At 49.4% G+C, this 21,813-nt stretch overlaps 1 protein-coding gene across 6 annotated transcripts in view; it reads left to right on the top strand.

Annotated features, from left to right (window-relative positions):
• TASOR2 (transcription activation suppressor family member 2) overlaps positions 1–21,813 on the top strand; it is a 50,851-nt gene that overhangs the window by 17,244 nt on the left and 11,794 nt on the right. For 2 of the 6 annotated variants that reach the window (XM_076344813.1, XM_076344907.1), the window contains exons 4-17: positions 87–159; positions 1,561–1,652; positions 2,317–2,454; positions 2,582–2,706; positions 2,803–2,822; positions 2,922–3,021; positions 3,789–3,889; positions 5,521–5,624; positions 8,472–8,544; positions 8,657–8,731; positions 12,542–13,354; positions 14,607–14,843; positions 16,621–17,545; positions 18,650–19,184. In XM_076344813.1, the coding sequence (XP_076200928.1) occupies positions 87–159; positions 1,561–1,652; positions 2,317–2,454; positions 2,582–2,706; positions 2,803–2,822; positions 2,922–3,021; positions 3,789–3,889; positions 5,521–5,624; positions 8,472–8,544; positions 8,657–8,731; positions 12,542–13,354; positions 14,607–14,843; positions 16,621–17,545; positions 18,650–19,184 (3,411 nt within the window). The remainder of the gene's footprint in view (positions 1–86; positions 160–1,560; positions 1,653–2,316; positions 2,455–2,581; positions 2,707–2,802; positions 2,823–2,921; positions 3,022–3,788; positions 3,890–5,520; positions 5,625–8,471; positions 8,545–8,656; positions 8,732–12,541; positions 13,355–14,606; positions 14,844–16,620; positions 17,546–18,649; positions 19,185–21,813) is intronic. The other 4 variants (XM_076345169.1, XM_076344990.1, XM_076345080.1 and 1 more) reach the window with 4 other exon arrangements.

The raw sequence follows: 21,813 nt of genomic DNA, 5'->3' as shown, positions 1-21,813 counted from the left end.
TGCCAACTGTTGTGCTACAGATTTCAGTAGCTCTATCCCTTATCTTTGAGAATAGATGGTAAAAGAGGCTGTCTCTTCTTTTGAAGGCAAAAGAGGTGTGTCAGACAGGCCTCCGTGTAAACAGCAGTTCTATTTCCACGCTTGGTGACCCAGCAAAAGGTAAGATTTCCATTCAGAGGACCAAGAGACCCGTTTGCTGTTCTGGGGGTATCAACTCCTTTAAAAACAAAAGCAAAAGCCCAGACAAACTCCTGGTACTGCCTTGTTATTTACCGCAAAGATCCATGGAAACTCCTGTGTTTCTTACATGGGAAACTGCATTTGTTTGGATCAAGCAAGCAGCAGTGTTTCCCTTCTGCCCCCTCAAACAGATGAGGATGGGATCTTCCCCAGGGAATGTTGTCGTCTCTTCACCTCTCCATTTCAGTTTTTTTTTCCCTTGTTAATAACAACCTTTGTCACCGAAGTGGCTTTTTGGCATCTCTGCCCACCGGTTTGCTCTTCAGAGTCCATTTGCTGAGCTTTTGCCAGCAGTCCTGTTAATAACCAGAGCAGATCGTGACATGTCAAAGCCCTTTTCAGTATGTGCTTGTTCCTTGCCCAAAGGTCTGGGGCCTCAAGATGTGCAGTGCAGGACGTGTTACTCAAAGAAATCCTTCTGCCAGAAGCAGAACGTCTCCCAGTGCTCATTCTGCAAGTCTTTGCAGGCCAAGACACCTATTTATTGAACAGTCAATGGCAGTGAATGCAAAACCAAGCAAGAACGGGTTATTTATCTGGGTGTATATCTGATGGACTGAGATGAATATTATGGTGTGTCTCTTTGTAGCCCTTCCCCTGCCCAGTCCCTGGTTTCCCCCCCCACATACTTCTCTACCCATCTTGTCTACAAATATAAAGCAGGAGTGAAGAGCCAACGCTCCCCCCGAGTAAATCCACATATGATATGCCCTGAGCATGGAGAAGGGATAGGAATAAGCCATGTTGGAATAGGCCTTGTCACAGGGTAGAAGGTTCACGTTGGCATCTGGGATGCTGAAGGGCCATAAAGAGCCAAGGAATGGGCCTGGGAGGGTCTATGCCATGCCATGGGCCTGCTCTTGTGCCCTTGCCATGTGTGTTGCCCACATATAAACATCCACGTTGCCCTTGCGTGACTCCAAATTGAGCAAAGTACCTGCCCCGCTTGCAGTCTGGCCTGGAAGCCCTTCACCAGATCTTCCTGTAAGAGACAAGCCCTCGCTCGGTATGTTTTCATGTAGTGTGGGCAAAACTGACGTTAGCTGAGCTACTTCTCCCAGGAGGAATCCAAGTTAACTCCTTTCCTAGAGCTGACCCTGAAACATATAATGCTGTTCCATACCAGCAGTGGAAAAAAAAAAGGAAAAGAGTCAGAAAGAGTATCACCCTTCTATGGCAGCAAGTGCTACTGTGGTTTGCAGCACTGGCTCTGCAGAGACTCCCATTCCCGCAAGGAGGGTCCTCTTTACGGGGTTTTTTTGGCAATCAGCTTTACTTGATAAACGATTCACGTTATCTTGCATTGCTTTGTTTTCACAGGGGTTTATATTTCCAAGTATGCAGACTGTCTTCATCCGAGACCCTGGTATCACGGAAAATCAGGCTATATTGTCATTTGTAAGCTAATTAAGGTAAAATGCAAGTCTTTCTTTTTATGTGGAATGGTTTTCAGAAGCCACTGTACAGTGCAAGCAGTTTTTAAGGAGACATTGGTGCCCGTAACTGTGGTGGGGTGGGCTGTAAAATCGGCTCTGAGAGCTCATTGGGATTTTTGACTATGGGATATGTCAGACTAGAAAGCAAGAGATCAGACTGGGCTTGGCTGGTGGCCTGCAGGGGGGCAGAGGATGCAGCGGACCTTCCAAATTCCACCAGTGAGATCAGAAATTCCCCATAGGGTTACCTTTTTCCCTGGACTCTCGTGCATTTGGGAGGTTTGAGGGGGTAACCTTCAGGTGGCTGAGATCACAGCCTCATTCCCTTCCTCCATGGGGCTGGTGTGTGGTACCTTTCTCCCCTCCTCACGGGCTCCTGCTCTGTAGCTGGCATGAAAAACACACTGCTCCTGTTGGCTCTCCTTAGCAGCGCTGATTTGTCTGCTGTGCTGAGCTCAGCCAAGTCAGGCCCTCCTGTTTGGAAGGACGCAAATGCACACAGCCCCCTCACAGCGGGGAATGTGGGGCTGCCAGCAACACTGTCTTTGGGGAAAAGGAGGATTCGGGGATCTTTTAAAATAAGTTTCTGCAAAAAATTATGTGGGGTTTTTTTTTTTTTTTGGTAAATTTTCTGGCACAGGGGAAGGTCAAGGTGGTATCTGAGAATTACACAACCAGCTACACCTGCCCATCTCCCGGCTATGACTGCCACGTCGCCGTGAGCAGAAATAACGTACCATCAAAGACCAGCGACTGCCAGGCCTTCGAGCAGAGCCAGGTATAGGTCTGCAACAGGACTGTGCAGACAGCTCACTTGCGGGCCGCAGGGGAGCGCAGCGCTGGCCCGGGTGCCTCGCTCGTTCCTCAACGTGGTTTTTTCATCAGTGTTTCCCTTCTCACCCCAGTATTACGTGTATGAAGTGTCCGATGGCAGCACTGCAGAGCGCCCCAGGCAGATCTGCCCATACATAGTCATCGCCTGCCAGTACAGGGAGCCGAAGGAAATGCCCGTCTTAGCTATAGAGAGCCTGTAAGCAACTTGTCGTTCCAAAATATCCGGTCGTTTTTGTGGGCTGTTTTCCTTTTCCCATTGCTAAATGTTCCTCTTTTTCTCCCTTTTCTCTAGACCTGAGCTTAACCACAAAGGTAGGAGCATCTGGTGGTTGGTTTTGTTTTATAAATGTACCTTTCTCTGTTTGCCCTCCTCTCCTGCTTTCTCTGAGCTGTTCTCCCTTTTGCCTGTAGCATTGTACTGTCCATGGAGGGGGCGGCTCTCCATCCGGGGCCAGCTCTTGTGCAACATCGCCCTGAGGACCCCATACAGCTCCACGATTCCAGCCCAGCTGTAAGTTGCCCCTTTCTCTTCTTTCTGTGCAATTTGTGGAGTGTGAAGCATTACAGCCACTCTTGCGGATCGTTTTGGCATCACCTTTGGTATCTGTGTACCAGCAAAAGACAGTTTTGTCTCTCCTGCCCCATTCCTTCATTGATCAGCATCTTCTTGCAGCTGTACCAACTTACCACCTGCACGGTCAGAGGGAATCGTCAGTGTCAGGAAAGTGATGTTGGGCAGCCAGTGGTGCAGTGTCACAGCAACAGCTGGATAAGGACATGAGATCAGGCCCTGAACTGCAGCTGGAAACGGCTGTATTTTGTTATCTCTTTTTTTTTTTTTTTTTAACTGCTTTGGGATGTTTATTCCAAATCAATTAGTCCTGCTTGGGATTTTTCTCCTTGTAAGAACTGGGCTTCCTGATGGTGCATGTACGATCAGCCAGTTGTGTTTACAGATCGGCACGACGGCAAATAAAGTATTGAGGTAACTAGCGTTCAAAAAAATGAGATATTTAAAATCTTCAGTAGTCAGAAGCCAACCAGTGGGCAGCAATTTGAAACAGCCAGTAACACAGCCACCAATATCAGTGTTTGGAGGTGTTTACAAACAGGATCCTCAAACCAGCAAAGTGCTAAGCAAGCTGTACCTTCTCCAGCTCTCTCGAGAGCTGCTTTCTCTGGTTTCACAGTGACAGGGCAACCAGGACTCTTTGCTATGCTTAATCCTGAGAGCCTTTTTTGCTTGTGATCTCACCTTCTGCTGCTTTATCCCCACAGGCCTCCCAACCTGGACATTAACCATGTCATGGGTTTGTCCGACTTGAAGAAAAAGCTACCAGAAGCTGCATTCGGGAAAAGAAATTACATTGAGAATGAAGGCGAGTGCAAAACCTGCTGGCATGATGAGTAACATATGCTTGTGCTGTGCCATAGGAATTGCCGCAGGGGGTCAGAGCTCAGGTCCACGTAGCCCTGGGTCCTGTTTTGAAGGGTGGCTGATTGCAGATAAGCGAGGAAAAATGCCAAGGCAGCGCAGGGATGGTTTCCTGTCCACGCTCCATATGGTTTCCTGGTGTGATACAATCCTCTTCCCAAAGCAGCCCTTTGATCGGCTTGTTCCTGGGATAGGACAGGGTGGGAGACCCTGTTTTGAGACCTGGGCTCCCATCCTGCAAGGTGCCAAACGTGGTGCAACTGAGAGCAAATGCAGGGAGACAAACTTTCCCCTTCTTACATGACCTCCCTATGAGGTGAGGGACACTCCACCTCTTGGGGTCTGACCCAGTGTCTCCTGCATCTGGGCGAATGGGGGAAGCTGCCAGCCAAAGCCAAAAGATGTGGCTGCCTGCAGTAGCTTTGGGTCACGGGTAACCTACTTGTCACTCCAAGGGGACTGACAGTGACAGTGAATGGCAGCGAGAGAGGGGAGAGGACTCCAGAAACCTTGGGGAGAGGCAGGGAATGCTCAGCAATCAGCAAATAAAAGCACAGCTTTGGGGAAGGGAGAAGGGCTCTACTGTCCCCTTAGAGGTGCTGAGAGACCCTACTTGCCTATAGTCAACCACTCTCTGTCCTGGTTAGTGCAGGGTGGGGAGGAGGGGACCTGTGTCTACGCTTTGGGGTTCATACTGCTGATTGATTTTTGGGTTGGAGTTTTGATGAGCCTGGCAGCTCTCAGCCCCAAGGTGTTGAGCTCCCGATGGCTGCGAGTGGCTGCGCATTGCAGCGGACACGCAGTTACTGACACGGATACTGCAGGGTGCACATGGAGAGCTCTGGATGTGATTTGCAGAAGCTCCAGGTACATTTCCATGTCGTCTTGCACCAAAATAAGCGTGGGCTGCTGCAGTGTTGCCTCCCATCTGTGTATCAGCTCTGCTGAGCCAGGTCAGGGCACTGATCGGACCAGCTGACAGCCAGCCTGTTTTGGGGGTTAGCATTCAGCTCACAGCGCAGATGGACACAGGATAGTGCCAGGGGCAGGGGAGGAGGCAGGAGAAGTGGGGGAGGCCACAGCAACACTTGATGAAGGTGCCGTGGAACCACAGTCTTATGGTCGGCTGATGAAAGAGAGGAAATACTTGAACAGAAGAATTCAGAGGGGTAAGGTGGGACTGAGATCTTGCCTTTGTTAAACTCCCTTGGGGATCAGAGTGCAGAATAAGGATACTCCATAGCTGGGGAGAGTATGGCATGTTAGAATGAGGTATTTCCCTCTGAAAGGCTCCCTGTCTCTGTTGAAGCACACAGCATTGGTTAAATTGCTTTTGTTAGCTGCAGATATAAGATAGGAAACATCTCCTATGAACCATGGGTTGAAGAGGAAACTCACTGCAATATGAATGCATGTACCAGCTTAGGAAATCTTGAGAAGTTTGGTTTTTTTTTTTTAAAACCCAGTGCTTCTACCAATTGCACACCCATCTTCCTGGTACAGGAGCACTTGTTTGTTCAGAGTTCATGCAGGAGGCACTATTTCAATGTCAAATTCTCTCTCTTTTGTTTGCAGTCTGCTTTCAGGGTGTTTACTTCAGTCTGTATGAAGTAGAAATATCAAATAAGGATCAATATAAAATGGATCAGTTAATAGAAAATCTAAAGGAAAAAGACTTGGTAAGTATTTTAAAACATTGTCATTCTGGGAGGAAAGTGGCGTTTTAAATGATCTCTTGAAACTTTTGGTAACATTATTGACAGATTCTGAACTAATGCAAAATGGAATTAATTTCCCTGCTTTTATTATTATTTTCCTGCTTGGTTATTCTCAAACGTAGTTTAGTCTTTCCGTATATAAATTGTTAATTGAAGATTACCCACTATGAGCTGGGAACTGATTTCTAGGGTGAGCATGCCCTGCTGAGCAGAAGGCATTATATGAGGCAAACCTCTTCTTTGGCCATGTTTATGTCAAACGAGATTATTCTATTGTCTTTATTAATGATTTTCCCCCTGCATTGCAAACGGCATGGTGGACAAGGACTGCAAGGGGATCTTATATATTAAGAAAGCAGAAGCGAAGTCCCCCAGTGCCAGAATGATAATTACTAAGCAAAAGACATAAGCTGTCACGTGCCCGCCTTTCTCCCTCGTGGCTGAAAAATAGCCCTCACTCAGCTAGGTACTCACAGTTACGCTGCCGAAACCTCATGGGCTTCCAGGAGCTCTGAAGATGTTGAGATTTATCCTTTTTTTTAATGGGGAATTTCCCTTGTGCTATATTATCTGATAAGGCTTTTTTCCAGCACACTGGGGTCTTTTTGTTCCTAGCGTGATCATCACATCTCCTTGTGGCTCCAAGGGATGAACTTCACCCCTGTGGAGCACAGCACCTGCGTCTCTGCTGGGATTTGTGTGGTTGGTTTGGCTTTGCTGCTGATGGTTGCTCTCTCACATCTGATGCTTTCTGTAGATTCAGGGTTGTGAATTCATGGCCACAAACTCGCAGCTGGCTGGGCACGTCCTCCCCTCACTGTAAGCTGGCAACAGCCCATGAACTGCCTGGAAGTGCTGTTGCTGTGCGGCACTTCTGAAGAGCTGCCCGCCAATGTGCAGCTTCCCACATGTAAGGTACCACAGCAAGCGTTTGTTGTGGAACCCTGTAAAAAAACCACTCTGACTCCCTAAAGTGTTGATTTAAACTATCTTTTATTGGTAACAATATGAGAAGAAAGACAATCTTAATGTCCCTTCACGTGCGGGTAATCCTGAAGTGTGCAGCATCAGTTGGACCTCTGGTTGGGGCACAGATCTGTCTGTGTTGCAGCTCATCTTGAGGTTCCTGGCATCCGAAGGGACATAAGCTTATCTACGCTATCCCTTTTTTCTTCTCCTGTTCTCACCAATAAAAGATATTTTAATCAATACTTTACAGAGTCCAAGTGCCTTTCTTACTGCAATCTGTGACAACCGCTTATTCCGGTGCATTACACCATGCCTGCAGCCACTGAGGGTTATAACATACATCCTGCCAAGCCCAGCAGAGCTGGGCTCTCTAGAGGAGTCAGGGAAGATGAGGTAGTTGAGTTGTGGCTGTGAGCAGTGTGGTATTGAAAGCCATCAGGAGCATCATTTCCCTAGAGCTTCTCCACCCTCATATATCTGTTAAACTGGATTAAAATCTCCCCCCTATTTCAATGAGGAAACAGTCGCAGCCCATTTTGGGTGTGCTTCTTCCCTCCCCTTAACGTGCTGTTGAATGACCCATGGGTGAATCCGCTTTGGTGGCAGCTCCCAAAAGTGCGAATGAAAAATGCCCTCCGTCTCCTTTCCCTTTCAGTGGTGCATGAGCCAGGCACCTACCTTGCGCAGGGCTCAAGTGAAAATGAAAGGGTGGCTGGGGCTAGGTGGGGTTGCCTGAGGCCAGCTGCACTCCTGTGGCTGCTGAGTGATGACTCTCAGCTCTGTGTCAGGTGGCTGCTGCCTTATGGCTTGACTTTCCTCCTTACCTGCCTGAAAATCATCTTGTCGGTGGGAAACCACAGCTATTTGAGCTGGGTTTATGCAGCAGAGATGCTGGCTCTTATCCCATCTGCTGTGCTGGCTTGAGACAACCAAAGCAAGGAGCTACTGTCCTGAATAGTGAATATTACACTGAAATTGTTCAGCATTTCCAAAGTTGTTCCGTTGTCCTGGAGAAGTGAGGCTGTGGACATTAGTCCAATCCTCTGTTATGTCTGAACATACTGAATGGGATCAGCAAAGTTTCACAGAGCATTAGAAGCCCTAGGGTTATTTGGTTCCTGTAATTTTCCTGAAAAGATGTGTCTGCGTGCAAGAAAGAGATCCAAATGGGTGTCCCCATGGAGGGACAGGCAGTCCAAGCCAAGCTCTGCAACAAGGCATCAAGCAACACCCAAACACAAGAAAAGCCTCGATAAGTGCACCTATCTTCTTAGACATGTGGTCATCCAGCTCTGAGACAGAGTCGCAGGAGTCTCTTAGACTCAGCAAATTTTTTTTCACGTATTCATTGATACTGGTGCTGCTAATAAGCAAGCTGCACGGCCTGAACTTCAGTCGGGCTTGTGGCTGGAACAGTTGGTTGTGTTTTGTCAGATGCTGGTGTCCAGCTTTGCTTTCCCTGCTGGGAAAACCTTCCCCTTGGGCTGCAGAAAGCGATTCCTGGCTGAGATGCCCAGGAACTTTTGAACTGAAGGGACAAAAATTATTAACCTTGTTCAGTGACTACAGCTAGTTTGGCTAAGCATATTTATTTTTTAAGGAACAGATGGGAGGAATTTGGGAGCTGAATAACTACATAAACGAAACGCTTTCGGTTACAGGTCCCAGTTGTCCCAAGTGGCGTGGTCCGAACAGTGTCCTCCTCAGCAGGGAATGAGCTGTTGGTGTTGGCACACATTCACCGGCAATCAGGGCTTGTTGACAGTCATGATGAGTGATATAAAGTGTGCTAAGGAGGAAAGGGAGTGGTTGCTCTAACTTTCTGTGTGTTTGTTATAGGCAATCATCAAATATTTACAAGATCAAGGAGTCCTTATCCTCCTCACGTCCTCTGCCTTGGCACGAGATGATGGTAAGACATGGCTACATACAAAACAATATCTGTGCTTAAACATCCTGCTCTGTTTTAGAGATGGAGGGTGGGCACCCTCAGTCTAAACAAAACCTGTTGCTTTCTTTCACAGGGTTCGACCCTAAGGAGCCCGTCAGCCTCCTGGCCCTGTTTCTGTTCACCTCGTCCCGGTCGGTGTGCCTGAGAGGTAGGGAGGTTCCCTTTGCTGGCTTCAGACACTGTGTTTTGGGTGTGGGATCCTCACCAGAGGATTCTTGCAGACACGTTCCTCTTGAAGAGCTGATTTCGTTCCTCTTGAAGAGCTGATTTCGCTGCTCAGAACCACCTACAACTTTAGTGCAAAGGGTGTTAAAAGAGGGGAGAAAAGTCCCAACTCTCTAGCTATGCTGCATTTTAAGCTGATCTAAACCAGCTTGCCTGCCTTGCCCATTCACTGCACATCCTTGCCCCTTTGCAGGAAGTTGATGGGAGTGACAGATAATTACTTTTCTCCCTCTCAGTCAGTTTTCAGCAGCATCCACTCCCTCAATTGTCTTATGTGTGCACACGGGAGTCTGACTCTTGCAGAGCCTGGCTTACATCTCTAAAGGTGTGCTGGAGCCGTGCTCAGGGGGGCGAAATGACATTTGGTGCTCGCTGGACCCTGCACAGAGCTGATGTGATTTGCTAAACCAGCAGGAAAACAGCCTGCCCTAAAAAAATAAGTGAATTGTTTTCTGCTGAGATAACAAGTGAAATGGGCTCTGTGAAAGGTTGCTGCTAGGGTGGGCAGGGGGAGGAAAGGTGGGGAAGGGGGCATTGCTCACTAAAGAGCAGCGAGGGTTTGGAGGCTCAGCCGTATTGTGTGACTTCTCTGCTGTGGGCTCCATAAAAACTGGTGGCAGGGCCGTGATGACCGGTCAGGGTGCGTGATGGCTGAGGGAGGGAGGCGGGGAGGTGGTGTTGGGCAGAGCTGCTTTGCTGCCATTAAGGTGAGTCACAGCTCTGGGACCTGGGAGGTGAATCCAGGCTGTTTGCAGCTCCAAAACGTGCTGCTTTTCATGCAGAACAAATGCAGAGGCACTAAATAAGAGAAAATAAAGATTGCACAGTTTGAACCCGCTGATCTTGAAATAAGAACGAGCTTCAACCTCTGTTGCGTTTGCCTCAAATTTTCTCCGTATCTGTTGGCTTTATACTGCACTGTCTGTGGAAATATTCACACTGCAGTTTCCTCTTGTGGACATAAAGAAAGTTACTGCTCTGCCTCCCCGGACAGCTTCATCCACGCACCTCTCACTGCAGCCACCTCACCAGTAATACTTCAAGCAACATATAAACAGGGGCCTTTTGCTCTGCGTAACTTCTGGCTTGCTTTTTGTTGAGTCATCTAGGGACAAGCCAAGAGCCTGTTTACGCCAGCACACACTGGTATTTCAGTCCGCCTCTGAGTGAGTGATGGCTGGCATTGCCGACAGAGCTGCACAGGACATACCCATCTCCCCTCCCCGGAAGATAAAATTGGTAGAAGAGCCGACAGAACCCACCGGCACATCTGAGCATGGATTGCTTTGTCTTTTTCAGTGTTTAACCTCCAACTATAAACTTTCTCCTTCGGGATCTGCATACGAAGTGGGCTTGTAAGTCGGGTGAAGACGTGATGGTAACTTGGCAGTGTGGGGTGCGAATGTCTTTGATGCCTGAATTCGGTCAGCCTAACTTTAAGGACGTGCTGCTGGTGGCTGTGTTACCGTGGCAACTTTTCTAGTTTCTTTTCTAGGGGTGTAGGAGAGAGCCAGGCTCTCCCAGAAGCAGACTGAAGATCCAAAGGGCCAGGTCAAACCTGGGATCAGTACATTGTTGCTGTGATACCTGGAGCAAGGGCCTGAAGTTGGGTGAGGTGAAGGGGGAAAATGCCTGGAGACCAGACTGGAGGTGGGAACTGGCCACCCACATATTGAGATCCTGCTGACCAGCCCCGCAGCGGTCAGAAAATACCCTTCAGAGCAGAGGTATCTATTCCTGAAAGGCTGACTGCGAGCACTGTATGCTGGGGGAGAGGAGAACAGGGCAAGGAGGTTATTTATCTTGAAGAGGGTTATTGTGGAAGAAGGTGGTGGAGACAGGAGAGGGCACCATGCGGAAGGAGCATCCTGGAGTGAAGACAGTGCAAGCAGCCAGTTTGTAGGAAGGTTTGGGGCTGTAGCAGATGTTGCCTGTGGCTGGTGTTGATGCTAAAGAGGAGGCAAAGCCTAGGCAGCCAGAGAGCAGCTGGTGGCAAAGCGAAGAGGCAGGGGGAGAGGATAATGTTGAGCAAACGCTCCATGTTGTTACGTGTCGTGATCTGAATGTTGATGGCTTCCAGATGTTTTCCCTCTGGTGCCAGCAGGACTTTTGCACGTGCTGTCTCATTCTGCCTACGCAAGCAGCATTACCCCAGCCAGCCCTGACTGTCCCTTGGGGCCGAGACCTCTTCTCACTGGGATTATAAACCCTTTTTGCTTTAGGGCTTCTCCTTTCTATGAAGATAAGCAGAGCTGTGCAGGGGTTTGGGGTTGAAAAGGGATGGTCACTGAAGACAGCAGGCGTGCAGGGGAGATGCAAAGAGAAAAGGAGGGTGAAGGGTGGACGCATTTGAAGTCGCTCAGCTCAGACTCGAAGCATGAATAATGTTTCCCGTTTCGAAACAAGCAGCCTCTGAAGCTGTTCCCTTCCTGTCCAGACAGCCGTCGAGAGGAATGTAGGGCAGGCGTAGCAAGCCTGCTGTGCAGACGTGCCGCAGCGTTCCTGAGCCAGCAGCGGAGGCAGGCAGCTGGGATCTGGCTCGTGGGGACGCCTGGGCTTGCCGGTAACAGGGACCGGCATTTCCAGTGCAAGGCAGCAGCAGCAGGGCCAATAGGCGAAGAAAATCATGCATCTGGGACAGGAAGAGAAATGCCTTTGCCTTGCTGGGAAGAGATGTGACGGGGAAGGGCACTGGAGTTGTCAGCCTGGCCCTGCAGCCAAAAGAAACCTCGGGAGTCAGATCATAACACGCAGATGAGCCAAGCCTGCGGATGCAAAGCGCCGGCATCAGACTGCTGGGTTGCAGCGGACGAAGCCGGATAAGTCTGGCTTGTGCGGAAAGGGAGCTCCACTGACAGGCTCTGCATATCACACCGGCTTTCCAGGCGTTTCCAGACACCGAGAGGACGCTGCTGTGCCAAGCAGAGCCTACTTCCATGGTGACGTCTGCGAGGGCAGGCACCCTTGAGCTTTGGGACTCGTTCATGTTGATCCCTATTGGGAGCTAAACTTTTATGATACTATGCGTTGTACGTGGTGGGGCGTTAGTCCTGCTGAAATGAGAAACACCAACTGTTTCCAGTAGGATCAGTCCCTCAGCTTTAGAAAATCACCCAGGGGTTCATGTTCTTTATTTTATACGGTCCCCAGGTCTGCTTGAGGAAGTCTGTGTTCCCCATCCTACTCCAGAGCACTAATGTGGTGTCTTCATGTGACTGTGTCCACCTACGCTGACAGCAGGTAGAGGTGGAGCTGCTGGAAGTTGCATCTGAACAGGGACATAAACAACACAAGTGATCTGAAAATGGTGCTAGTCTAAACACCCTGCATGGGCAACCCTAAATTTAAAGAGGTTTAAAAAAAAAAAACAACAAAACCCATGTATTTTCAGAGCTCTGACTGTCCTAAATGTTGGATTTAGCGAGAATTGCTGGAATGAAGGGACTTAGACCACTATGTGTGCGATCTCACCCTGTATTTTCCTGCAGAACGTGGCTAGCTGATACAACAGCAGTCTTTCATCTTTGTTTAATCCACGTTTGACTCCCACGTGCAATTCTTTTTTACCTTCAGCAGTTACAAGCACCCATCAAACCAGGACATCGTCCCTGGGGCTAGCTTTTTGTAGGCTGGCTTCTGGGGCTTTTTCATAGCTTTCATGTTCTCTTAGCATGTAACTGTGAGGTGATTTGGGGAATTTTAATATGAGTAAAATTCTGTTCTTTTCCTTTAGCAGTTGAAAAGCACGATCCAAAAGATGAAAGGGAAGATAGTGATGATAGTGACATCTCATTAAAAATAGCCTCAGTTTTGCCTGGACTTCGCTATGCTTTACAGAAAGTCACCAGTTCTTCATGGGGGGACACAGTCAGCACCAACATACGTATCAAACAGCACTTCCAGGAATACGCAAAGCTTGATCAAAATCCACAGCCCGCCTCTGGCCAAACCAGCAAAGTTCCCCTTTCTTCTCTCCTCTCGCCAACTGAGGATGAATGTACTAATCCCTTCAAAAAACGCTCAGAGCAGTCCTTCTCCCAGCTGCAGCATTATCTCTCTGATCCTAGAAGCTATACTCTGGAAATGTCGGCTGCCTTAGGATGTTTGACCGGTGCTGTTCAGTCTCTTTGCTGCGATTCAGAGGCTGATTGTAAAGTGGACTTCTCTTCAGCTGTGCCACCGGACCCTATTCCTCCCAAAACAGCAGTGGAAATAAAAGTCAAAAGTGAAAACCCAAAGCCCACAGTTGGGCTGGACCAGAGTGGTGAAGGGCCCGCAAAAGACGTCAACTCGGCCAGCAAGCTATGGCTGCAGCAGAGCAGGAGGAAATCCAGCCGAGCCGTTGTGACCAGCACCAGGAAGAAATGGTCACCCCTCAAGATGCAAATGCATCCTATGGGGGACAGCGGCAGGAACAGGAAAGCAACCAAGAAGAAGAAAATCAGCATCGCTTTCTCTTTTCCTAAAAAGCCAGGGCTCACGGCCAATTCCAATGAGCCCATGGTTAAATTAGCCAATTTGCAGTTTCCGCACAGAAGGAAAAGAGGTAAGTGCTATATAAATGGGACTGACTTCCTCCTGCTTCTCCGGGGTATCCGGCCGGGATACTGAGGGTTCACTAGGAGCCATGTCCCCTCGCCATCTTCCCGGGCGCCCAGAGCAAGCAGATGCCTTCTGAGAGCATCCAACTAGGTCTGTGGTGATGTCTCCACAGTCTCTCGTTCAACCTGGGGAGGAGCCCAAGGCTATGACAAGGGATTTCAGTGAAGGTGCCTGAAACCTGGGTGCGGTGGTCCATGCTGTTGCCTTCCTTTGCTTAGGAGTGACTGTGCACAGGGACATCAGCCAGATCATGGTTATCGCATCACTTGTGCACAGGCTGTCGATGGCTCAGGCAAGGAGGAGTTGCCAAAGCCGTGGTCATTACGGGCTGCCTAGATAACCAGCTACCCTACATGGTCACGTTGTGACTCCCTGAGAGTCCACTTTCTTGCTGTGGCCTTGAGGCAACAAGAAGTGTGAGACTGATCACAGCCAGTGTACTCTTCTGAAAGCGGGTGTCTGGCCTGAGCCGCTCATGCAAGGTGTCTCAGTGGCATAAATTGTCCTCTGAAGGCTCCTGTCTTACTGCCAAGGATAGGCTAAGCCTGTCCTTTTGAGCCAGCCTGAGCCTCCACCTGATTGGTAGAGACACTCGAAGTGGGTTGAGATTAAACTCAGCCTTGGTGATGAAACGTGGCCGTAAACATCCAAAGGAATCTCTCCTGGCATTTACATACATCACAGGTAGCGGCAGCGACTGTGGAAATGGGCTGTCATGCAGCACAGGGGGTGGCATGGTGTCCGCCCACTGTGGGCTGAAGTCAGCTCCAGTTCACAGTCCATCAAGCTCTGTCCTGGGGCACGTTGTCTTAGGCTCGAGTGACATTGCTGGTGGATCTGGGAGAGGTTCTTGTGTGCTTCTTGGAGAGGTAAATAAGTACCCTCAGGGTGCAAGTGTGCCAGGCAGGCATTAGAGTGACTTATCCCCAGAGAACATCTATTCTAGGTCAGAAAAGCAAGGCTTTTAAGGAGCTTAAGAAGTGATGCTTAATTTTTAATAACTGCTTACTGATCACTCGCATCAAGTAACAAACCCATTTGTAAGATCAAATGCCTAAGTCAAGTCATTGAAGACTATGCTGCTGCTGCCAGTCACTTCTAGAGCATTTTCCTTAACTGGATGTTCTGCAATTACTCCTTTTTAATCTGAATATGTCTCAAACCAAAACAAATGCCCTCCCTTTTCCTCGTCCCAGGTGCGGAGGTCCTGTCTGCAGAATTTGTGCACAAAATACAGTCTGAACCTGTCCAGAAGGAAACCTCAGCTCCCGACGATCCTGGCTTGGAAACAAAGAGACTAAAGACACTGAAGAACCCAGACATGAAAAAGGTTCCTGTTGCTGAGACCGTCACGAAGCCAGTGAAAAGTAAGATGCTAAAAAGTGCGGCTAACAACCCATCAAAACTTCAAGCCAAAAAGCAAGTAGAAAGTGGTAAGAGCGCTGTTCCCTGTGGAAATCTTTCCTTTAAAAGCTGAGCTGTCAAACATCATGGACAGGTCATGACCAGATGGTAGTAACAGAACGTTCAGCAGCAGCCAAAGGGCCTTACGACATTTAGTGCTGAGGGTCTGGATTGGGGTCTGAGTGCTGCTGCCCCACAGCCTGCAGGCTCCCAGTTATGCGCTTACAGTGTAAAATATGAAGGCGACAGTGAAAGTCACCGTTACAGGATGTCCAAACCACACGGGGTCTATTCTGAGGCCTTTCCTAAGCCCTCAGTTTGCATCCTTGGCAAACTGCTGGGATAGTTTAAAACAGCCTGATTTTTAACTGCTGAGCTCTGAAACTGTGTTGAGGCAGCTCAGGGACAGAGTGTTATAACCTCTGCTCGTAGCCAGCATCTGCCTAGATTTTTAGTCCGTTACATTATAAATCCAGTCATTTTTAAAAGAGTCGAATTGTCACAGCCTTCGCAGACAGACTGCAGTGGATTTAAGAGGCAGCGTGGACAGCCCCTGAGTGTAGTGTCTGCAGGTGCTGGCTGGGAGTCTGCTGTTAAACTGAGAACCAGTATTACGGTGCCAAACTAAATGATGGAACAGGAGAGTCATTTTCTGTTAATTTGTCGTGTTTTCTCACACTCGCGCTTTGATGTCCTTTTTCAGATCTGTCTCTGGTCTTTCTTTTTCCCCTTCCTGGGGGAGGTGGAGGCTTTGGAGACTGGTTTAGCCACCTCGGCTCAGTTTATCCATTCGTCTTGGTTTTTTATTGCCACGTGTTCCTGAAACGTGACACTTTTCATCAGCGTGTGTGTATCAAACGTTGCCTCTGTCATGTGGGGGTTCCCGGAGCGGATCTGGCCAGTGCTCTCACACAGGCAGGGTGTCAGATGGGTCCTGCTGAATGCCAGGATCTGCCAAAAATCCAAAATAAGAGTGTTTAGGAGTAAGAAATACTCAATTTATATGTCTTACTATGCCGTTCCCAAGGAAATTAAATGTAACACATAGGACTTTAGCACAGATGTGATTTAATAAGGTTTTACTTGAAGAGAGATTTTTGTGCTGGTTTTTAGTAGAAGGCATTAACCTTGTTTAATGACTTCATACTGTTTTTATGAACATGGGCCTTGAGCCATGGTGAGGGGCATTTTTAACACTGAAAACTAAATGAACACCTAATTTGCTGTGCTCTGACTGCCTTGGGGATCCCCCAGGTTTCTGCGTGTACTCTGAAGTACAGCTCAGGGACAAGTTATGCCCTTGAGAGGGTGTGCAGTGGGAAGCATGAGAGCAGCGTGGTTTTTCCTCTGTGTTTTAGAGGGGGTTTTTTTAACACTGGATTATTGGAAGCATAGCACAGGGTTTATCTGAGAAAATTGCAAAATACGGCAACTGGAAGAAAATGTAAAGGGAAAAAGAAGATTAAGGAAACACTTAAAATATCTCAGGTTGTATTTAAGTAGCCAAACTACCCTATGCACAGAGGCCAAGGGAAATTTTGTTCACTCTGGATCCCGTGCCTTTTATTTCTGAGAATAAACCCCTTTCCTGAAGTTGCTTATATCCCAACTCTGGATCCTTTTGTAGCAGCCATGGAGGTGGTTTTGTAGCATGATCATGGGGGTGGTTTTTTTTTTTTTAAGTGTGCAAATTCCATGTTGGAGAGACACTTTTTTCCTGCCAAACTGAAAGCCTGCTTCGAACCCCTTCTCGAGGCAGAGCTCTGTGGCCTTTGTTTGTTCTCTGACTTTGTTTTTCTCATGCAGAGTGGAAGGAGCCATTCTCTGTCCTCCCGAGCGAAGTTTCTTCCCAATGCCACGGAGCAGATAGCCAAACGAGTGAGACTTACCCAGGCAGGGTTGCTGATCTCGGTTTCGATCTGAAGGGGAACGACTACGAGTCCCACGCCTTGAACTTGCTGGCTGATCTGGCTCTGGGTTCTTGTATTCCTTCATTTATCCCCAGGGACAGCGGGATGATCGCTGTGTCCTGCAGCCCCTCCAGCGACTCTGCAAAGGAGCAGCAGAGTCATCGCAAGCACAAATCCTTGCGTGTTGCTTCCGACCATGAATACCACAGGGTAGATAAGCTTGCAAAGGGAGCCACCTCTCCTAGCAAAGCATCGCTAAACCAGAATCCTCCTCCTGCTGAAAAAATAGACTTAAATGACTTAGCCTCTATTCCCATGGAGAAAAGCCCTGGGATTTTCAGCAAGAACAGTGCAAGCCCCAGCCCTGCAAAACCTCATGTGTTGCCTCCAAGAGAGACTCAAAAAGCTGCCGAGGTGAACAAGCACTCCTTCATCTCTGCCGAGCACTCATACGCCTCGCAGATGCCTGAGCACTCAAAGAAACACATGTATCCCAGAGGTGCCCCCTACCCCGGACCAGCACCCTCCAGAAACGGGACCAGGAACGCCCGAGCAGGACCCCTGATTGGGAAAGTCCTGCCTTTCCGCCACCAGCAGAACAGCACCCACCACCAGCGGCCCTTCAACGCTGTGACGATGAGGCGCAGGAGCAGCCTGCTCTCCCCCAGGCTGAAGGAGGACTTCGCCAAGTCTCACACAGTGAACATCTGCGGAGAGTCCGTGAAGGTGACGTGCCATTGGGAGGCAGAGTATCTCTTCAATTTGGACAGCAGGTACACCAACGATGCCCTGGAGAAAACAGTCATCCGCGCCCTGCACGGGTAAGTCAGTCTGGATGGCCATCTGCAGGGGATGTCTCTTGCTGGACATCTGGAGCACTTTTGGAAGGGGCTTTCTTTGCTCTTTTTTGCTTTGCTTTGCATGATAATTGCCTTTTCCCCCATGCTCACGTGCCCAGTTTTGCTGCGTTAAAGCTGGTGTGTCTTCCTTGTGGAGAAGGACTTGGGGACGCTGGTGGGTGACAAATTGGACATGAGCCAGCAATGTGCACTCGCAGCCCAGCAAACCAATCGTATCCTGGGCCGCATCAAAAGAAGCGTGGCCAGCAGGTCGAGGGAGGGGATTCTGCCCCTCTACTCTGCTCTGGTTAGATCCCACCTGGAGTACTGCGTCCAGCTCTGGGGCCCCCAACATAAGAAGGACATGGACTGCTGGACCAGGTCCAGAGGAGGGCCATGAAGATGATCAGAGGGCTGCAGCACCTCTCCTTTGAGGAAAGGCTGAGAGAGTTGGGATTGTTCAGTCTGGAGAGGAGAAGGCTCTGGGGAGACTTTATTGTGGCCTTTCAATACTTAAAAGGGGTTTATAAGAAAGATGGGGACAGACTTTTTACCAAGGCATGTAGACAGGACAAGGGGCAACGGTTTTAAACTGAGAGAGGGTAGGTTTGGTTTGGACATAAAGAAGAAATGTTTTATGCCAAGGGTGGTGAAACACTGGCACAGGTTGCCCAGAGAAGTTGTGGATGCCGCATCATTGGAAGTGATCAAGGTCAGGTTGGAGGAGACTTTGAGCAACCTGATTTGGTGGAAGATGTCCCTGGCATCTTCCCCCATGGCAGGGCGGGATTGGACTAGATTATCCTTAAAGATCCCTCCTAACCCAAACCATTCTGATTCCCATGGCTCTGCAACTAGAATTGGTACCTAGAGCCATGAACAGAAGTCCTCCTTTGCAGCTGTGAGTTTCTAATTTTTTTCAACAAGCTGGAAACCGCATCAAGTGATCTGTTTCTGCAGCTGGGCATTTGCAGCCCCCCTGCATTGGGGCTTAGCGCCGTGGGGAACCAGGAGATGAGTTACCTTGTGCTAGTCAACTGGAGGGAGGATGAAGATGTTTCAGGCTGTGTTTGCTTTCCCTTCCAGGCCCTGGGACCCTGATCTGCCCGATGACGTGGAAGAGATGAAGCTGATACTTCATATGTGGGTGGCTCTCTTCTACAGCAAACCCAGCAAACTCCTGAGCAGCACGAGGAAGGTGGTGGAGCACAGCAACCCCGAGAAGTACGTCTCGTTAAATAGCACTGGGGACTTTCTTGAGCTGAGTGATGATGGTGAGGATTGTTTTGGGTTGGAGACGTGCCCTGCAGACTCTCGGTCAGACCCTGACCAGACTCCCAGCAGCTCTCTGGATCGCAGCACACATTGCCAGGGACCTTTCCACCCAGAGGAGAGCCCTGCAGACTCTCAGACTGATGCTGATGGGGCTCCTGGTGTTGTCGATAGTACGGTATCGTCGTCTTCAGGGGAGCTGCCCTGTGGGGAGGAGGAGCCTTCTTCCACAAGCTGTCCCGAGAGCCTTTTGCTCGCTGAACATGCTGATGAGGGCCTGGCTGTGAAAGAAAGGCAGCCGGCGGTCGTTCCTGAGGAGCGCATGCATGACATCTCAACCATCGCTGCGGTAAGAGCTTGGGGTTTGGGTGTTTGGTTTTGGAGTTTGGGTGTCTACAGGGCACACAATGCATTTTGCGCTTATAGGAGTAGGGTCTTCTGAGAGGAGTGGAGCAGATGTGCTTGTGGGCTCTCGTAGAGCTAGGTAGTGGGGGTCCCCAAAGCAGGACAGAGAAATGTCCCCCAGCATTTAGCTGCCCCAAATGATTGCCACACAGACATGCTCAGAGTCACCATAAAAAAGAAGCTTTCAGGTCTCAGTCCGGGTTTGGATGTCCTCTTGGACTGAGCTGGCATCCCTGGGCTCTGGCACAAGCAGTATCTATCTGTGTCCAAGCGAGCGGGGCCTCAACATGGATGCTCTTCAAGGGGGAGGAATCCCAAAGAACTAGAGCAATTAAAGTGTCGAGCTCAGCATCTGTTCCTGGTTTCAGCTGTGAGCTGTGTGAGCTCAGACGAGGTCTCAGACCTGTGCTTAACTGAGGGAGGAGAGGAACCACAAACACCCCAGATCGGGACTCAAAAGCTTGCCTGTCTCCTGTGGGCAGCTGCATTTGCCTGCCCATGGTTGCAGCAGCCCAGACGTGTCAGGGGACGCACACAGCTTTTCCTCCGCTTGTTTGGGAGAGCTGAGGTTTGCTGGCTTGGAGAGGTTTCCCCCACACAGATGGCAGTGCAGTGCTTTGCAACATTTCCCTCGCCCCTCCAGTGAAGTTAGTTAATATTCCATTCTGGGTAGGGTTTTTTAAATTAATTTTTACAGTTTCTACAGTCTGCAGATGGTCAGGAGTGGAGGTACTTGGGTAAATATAAAACATGGGTGTCTGCTGACATTTTTCAAGCCTGAATTCTTGAACTAAAATAATTCCTTTAAAATTTCCACTCTGAACAAACGGGCAGCTGCCATAGGGCTGCAACTGTTTTGCACGAAGGAAAAAATATCCCAGCATTTTTTAGCACCTGGGTTTAGTGCTGTGGCGCAGGCAGAATCGTTTTGGGAGGACATGTGGGATCACTGTCCATAGTGTCCATATAGAATCATCATAGAATGGTTTAGGTTGGAGGGGACCTCTAAAGGTCATCTAGTCCAACCCCCCTGCCGTGGGCAGGGACATCTTCAACTAGAGCAGGTTGCTCAAAGCCCCGTTCAAACTGACCTTAAACACTTCCAGGGACGGGGCATCCACCACCTCTCTGGGCAACCTGTTCCAGTGCCTCACCACCCTCACAGTGAAGAATTTCTTCCTTATATCTAATCTAAATCTCCCCTCTTTCAGTTTAAAGCCATTGTCCCTTGTCCTATCACTACATGCCCTTGTAAAAATCCCTCTCCAGCTTTCTTGTAGGCCCCTTCAACTACTGGAAGGCTGCTATAAGGTCTCCCCGGAGCCTTCCCTTCCCTTCTCTTCTCTAGGCTGAACAACCCCAACTCTCTCAGCCTGTCCTCAAAGGAGAGGTGCTGCAGCCCTCTGATCATCTTCATGGCCCTCCTCTGGACCCGGTCCAGCAGTCCATGTCCTTCTTATGTTGGGGGCCCCAGAGCTGGACGCAGTACGCCAGGTGGGGTCTCACAAGAGTGGAGTAGAGGGGGAGAATCACCTCCCTCGACCTGCTGGTCACGCTTCTTCTGATGCAACCCAGGATATGGTTGGCTTTATGGGCTGCAGGCGCACATTGCCGGGTCATGTTGAGCTTCTCACCAACCAACACCCCCAAGTCTTTCTCGGCAGGGCTGCTCTCAATCCATTCTCCGCCCAGCCTGTATTGATACTGGGGATTGCCCTGACCCATGTGGAGGACCTTGCACTTGGCCTTGCTGAACTTCATGAGGTTTGCACGGGCCCACCTCTCTAGCCTGTCAAGGTCCCTCTGGATGGCAGCCCTTCCCTCCAGCGTGTCGGCTGCACCACACAGCTTGGTGTCATCAGCAAACTTGCTGAGGGTGCACTCGATCCCACTGTCCGTGTTGCGGACAAAGATGTTAAACAGCGCCGGTCCCGATACCGACCCCTGAGGAGCGCCACTCGTCACTGGTCTCCACTTGGACATTGAGCCGTTGACCACAACTCTTTGAGTGCAACCATCCAGCCAGTTCCTTATCCACTGAGTGGTTCATCTGTCAAATCCATGTCTCTCCATTTTAGAGACAAGGATGTCGTGCGGGACAGTGTCAAATGCTTCACACAAGTCCACGTAGATGACATCAGTTGCTCTTCCCTTATCCACCAACGCTGTAACCCCATCGTAGAAGGCCACCAAATTTGTCAGGCACGATTTGCCTGACATAGCTTGCTTGGACAGATAAACTCAGTAGAGATAAGAGGATGCTGCTACATACATTACCTCTGGGCACCAGCTGATGGCCCCTGCAGTTTGGCCTATTTTTTAAGCCATTTCATGGTGTAAGGAAGGTAGAAAGTTTCAAAACCTTTCCCTGTCTGTCTGTGGGACTCTCCTTGCTGGCTGCAGTGGGGATGGTAGTGGCTCACGTGGGGTAAGGATTCAACCTGGACTTATTTTAGAGACAAACTCAAACTAATCTCCCCAGTTGCTGTTGGGATGGTTGTACTCACAAAGTTTGAGCATTTAAAATATCCATGTCCTCCTGCATTTGCCTCCCTTGAAGATTAACCTCTAAA

The sequence above is a fragment of the Aptenodytes patagonicus genome, chromosome 1, assembly GCF_965638725.1.
Source record: "Aptenodytes patagonicus chromosome 1, bAptPat1.pri.cur, whole genome shotgun sequence".
Taxonomy (NCBI): Eukaryota; Metazoa; Chordata; class Aves; order Sphenisciformes; family Spheniscidae; genus Aptenodytes; species Aptenodytes patagonicus.
This window is presented reverse-complemented; position numbering and strand designations above follow the sequence as displayed.